At 43.5% G+C, this 3491-nt stretch overlaps 2 protein-coding genes across 2 annotated transcripts; both read right to left on the minus strand.

Moving 5' to 3' along the window:
* Nucleotides 1-74: 74 nt before the first annotated feature.
* PPTG_22077 (hypothetical protein) lies at nt 75-268 on the minus strand (the record flags this gene model as incomplete). The annotated part of the gene is made up of 2 exons (XM_008901684.1): nt 75-104; nt 176-268. The coding sequence occupies 2 exons, from the start codon at nt 266-268 to the stop codon at nt 75-77; spliced, it is 123 nt and encodes a 40-aa protein (XP_008899932.1).
* Nucleotides 269-1328: 1060 nt separating this feature from the next.
* Nucleotides 1329-2014, minus strand: PPTG_22078 (hypothetical protein; the record flags this gene model as incomplete). The annotated part of the gene is made up of 2 exons (XM_008901685.1): nt 1329-1357; nt 1846-2014. The coding sequence occupies 2 exons, from the start codon at nt 2012-2014 to the stop codon at nt 1329-1331; spliced, it is 198 nt and encodes a 65-aa protein (XP_008899933.1).
* Nucleotides 2015-3491: the final 1477 nt, after the last annotated feature.

Raw genomic sequence — 3491 nt, forward strand, 5'->3', positions numbered from 1 at the left:
GGCATAACATTAGTACAGTAGTACAGTATTCATTTAACTAGCTTGGAACGCACACTGATGTGTTTTCAGACTGTCTAGCAATATGCCCCTGTGATTGCATGCATCTAAACCCCACACATACAAAATATTGAATAAGAAAGAAAAATCAATAGAGAAAAGCTTAAATAAAACTTACCTCATCGATCCATTCTATTATCACGCGTTCATCACAGTACGGCTTCTGCTGCATCGTGAGGATAGCATGATCGCGATGCAAAGGGTGGTTCATCGTGCACGTCGTCGTTAGAAACGCCGGCAAAAACAATAAGCCGCAGCATTTTGTCATTTGTCGCCGACGCACAGAGAAATACCGACGCACGGAATGCATTTTCGGACATCGATTGCACGACGTCTGCATTCTTGTCGTCAGTAATTCAAAGGTGATTGTAGTGTTTGGATTCATTTCATTGTAAATTGAAGCTTGATCCATATTGTACACATGCTCGTATTGCTGAACCCCGGAAAGCATGATACAATACTACTATTTTCAGTCGTTCAGCCCATGCTTGCTTCAAAAGCAGTAGCAACATTCTAGATCGAAATGTACAAATAAATAAACAAATAACATATTACATACAAGAAGTAATAATAGAAAAATAAAAATTGTACCTCTAAATCAGGAATATACTTATTGCTTCGGTGAGTGATGCGAGGTACGGAGAACCTGTTGCGAAGTCTAAAACGCCGCAAATACTCCACGGCTGCACACTCTGTTCTCTCAAGGGGGGGATCAAGACTTGAAGCGCTCGCGAGTGACATACCATGACCGATCTCGCCTCATAGCAATCACCCACTCTAGAAGCCAGCTCGTACGCCAAATTTAGAAAAAAAAGTAAATCTTCATTCCTTTTCTCAAGTTCTGGATACTCAATTGGCGAACCTTGGTGCGTATTAACCACAAAAATCTTCGTGGGGCGAGCAGTCTTGATCTCGAACCTCGATTTCACCCAGCGTTGAGCGGTGAATGTTGTCCTTCTTGGCGAGTTCCGTAGATACTCCGTGCGCGTTAGCTTCGCCGATGGCTTTAAATTGCTGGCTATTTAAATGCAGTACAGACCGCATTGCTTGAATGCGAACGCTTTTATTTGCGCGCGCATGTATTTGTGAAAGGATCGTTGGCTCAGGAGTAGGGCATGAGTTCAAAGTTTTTACAGATTTTACATTTTTAGCTAATTCCTTAATCAGTACTTTTACAGGGTTGCAGAGATCTCGCGTAATACGGTTTAAAGAAGCTCTGAAAATTAGCATAACTCCATTCACAGCACTTTCGATCGCTGCGACTTCCTTTGTCAGCGCATCTTCTGCACCTGCTTCGCAGCTGCAGCATTTTGCTCTGGCGAAATTACTAGCACTTCTTTGGTAATACAGCTCGAAAAAATTATCTGTAGTCATTGTTTTTTTACGATGAATTCAATGCTCCGGTTTGACTGCCGAAACGCCAGGTACATATCAAGGGAAGCTCCACAAAGCTTAATACAACGGTAGCATCTCCCGAGGCAAGATTCTTTTTGGCTCTATCATAATATCATGATATTATCGCAGTATGCCATTCTGTACCGAACAGAATAAGATGCCTAGCATATCGTATGCTGTATGGCACAGAGTAACTCATCTGTACCGTACAGAATACGCACCCAGAGCAATATCCTGATTCCGCGCAGCAGGTCATGTACACCTTCGTCCCGTATTTATGGGACTTGTCCTTGTTATATACGCGCACTGGATTGAACTTACTTTGGTTAGGAATAGTGCCTTCGTCGAAGCTAATGCGAACCTCAAGGCACATTCATAGTTTATAAATCGCACCTTTGAAGTACTCCACTCCTGCCTTGTCCTTACGAAGCCGACCCTTCACTCCTGGTTTCACATAGGTGTGCTCCGAGTCCAGTCCTGACGGCGGCCTTGCTTTGCATCCGGCCTTGGTGAGAGAGCGCCACAGTCGCTGGAACGCTTTCGAGTCAATCCACTCTGTCATCGTAGACGATATTCGCGGTATGAGGAGACCAGTGTGTGGTGGAGGGCGTGGTGGAGATAGGATGCAGATAGCATTTGAAACCTCCAGCCAATTTATCCTGTGTGTTCTATGTCTAAGGGATAATGCCTGTTTATTTCCCCCTCTCCGATCCCCAATGATAAAATCCCCACCCACATATATACAAACTCTCATATGCGGGAAATTTCTGCCGCCATTCGTGTATGTAAGCTTGCAACACACTTCCAACTGTCGTATTACTTATTCTGTATAATACAGAGTACCGGGATTAAAGGGTTATTGTAGTGAACACATTTCTCTGAACTTTATTTCAGAGTGTACTGGGAATCTTATTTTTCTTCCGTAAACCATGTGTAATACAATAACGGTATCCTCTTTACATTAATGGGTTCACTCTTCTACAGTAAACGAGTTCGTAAAGTCGATACCCTTATAGATGTAAGAAAAACACATTTCTATATAACTTAAATGGTCGGATTGTCCGATAATCTTATACATTATTGCACAAGATCTTTAGTGTCCTTGAAGCGAGCGATTGGAAAATACCTCTAATTACTTGCACTAGTTTTAAATCACGCACGTGAATGTTAACCTAATTAAAGTGGCTATCTAGAAGTTCGCAATTATTACGACCAGAACTAGACCACACGCACGGGAAACACCGGAAAGCTGTCAATTTCTCCGTCTGGGGGAGCCCCTAAGGAAGGTCACGTTTGGATGACAGTTATGGCTCGTTCCCCTCCGTATCAAGCAATTGATTATGAGGATAAATCAAAGCAAGATGCTTGGGTTTGAATGCAAGGACAATATCCTGTGTTGAGCAGCATCATGGCGAATTCTAGCGGGCATTTCGACAGCTTTTCGCTTGCTGCCAATATTAGCCCGACCTTTACTATTTGTCGCCTCCAGGCGCCTTCGCGTCTAAGTTATCACAATACCCCCAGAATACCCCTGGGCATTGCCACCAAATCTCCAACGGCAAAGCAATATTTTCTCAAATCGTCAACTATCATGCCCTCCTCAAGAGCGGGAACAACCTCAGCGGCAACTTGTACTCATAACTTGAACGCGTGATCCGCCGATAAACAGTTCCTTTGGGCCGGCACATCAACACCATAAACAGTAACAGTGTAGTTATCGTTACTGCTGCTACACGGCAAGCGCTACCAGGCTTCAAATCTCGCACCAACGTAGCTACTAGGGTTCAATCGAACCCGACTCCCCGCCCTAGATAACCACAAGCTACCAAAGTACTCATTCCACAGAAAAGAACTATCTGGTACTTGGAGTAGCCTCAGCGTAGAAACTAAGATATTCGTTACGCGTAGAAAAAGCAAAAGGAACCTGCGGACCTCAACTTTGATACTAGCCATCATAACATAAACCTAAAATAGTTGCTAAATACTATACAACATTTAGCGACAACCGCAGATAATTCCCCCATTTTCGTCGAAATTCC

This window comes from Phytophthora parasitica (assembly GCF_000247585.1).
Source record: "Phytophthora parasitica INRA-310 unplaced genomic scaffold supercont2.11, whole genome shotgun sequence".
Classification (NCBI taxonomy): domain Eukaryota; phylum Oomycota; class Peronosporomycetes; order Peronosporales; family Peronosporaceae; genus Phytophthora; species Phytophthora nicotianae.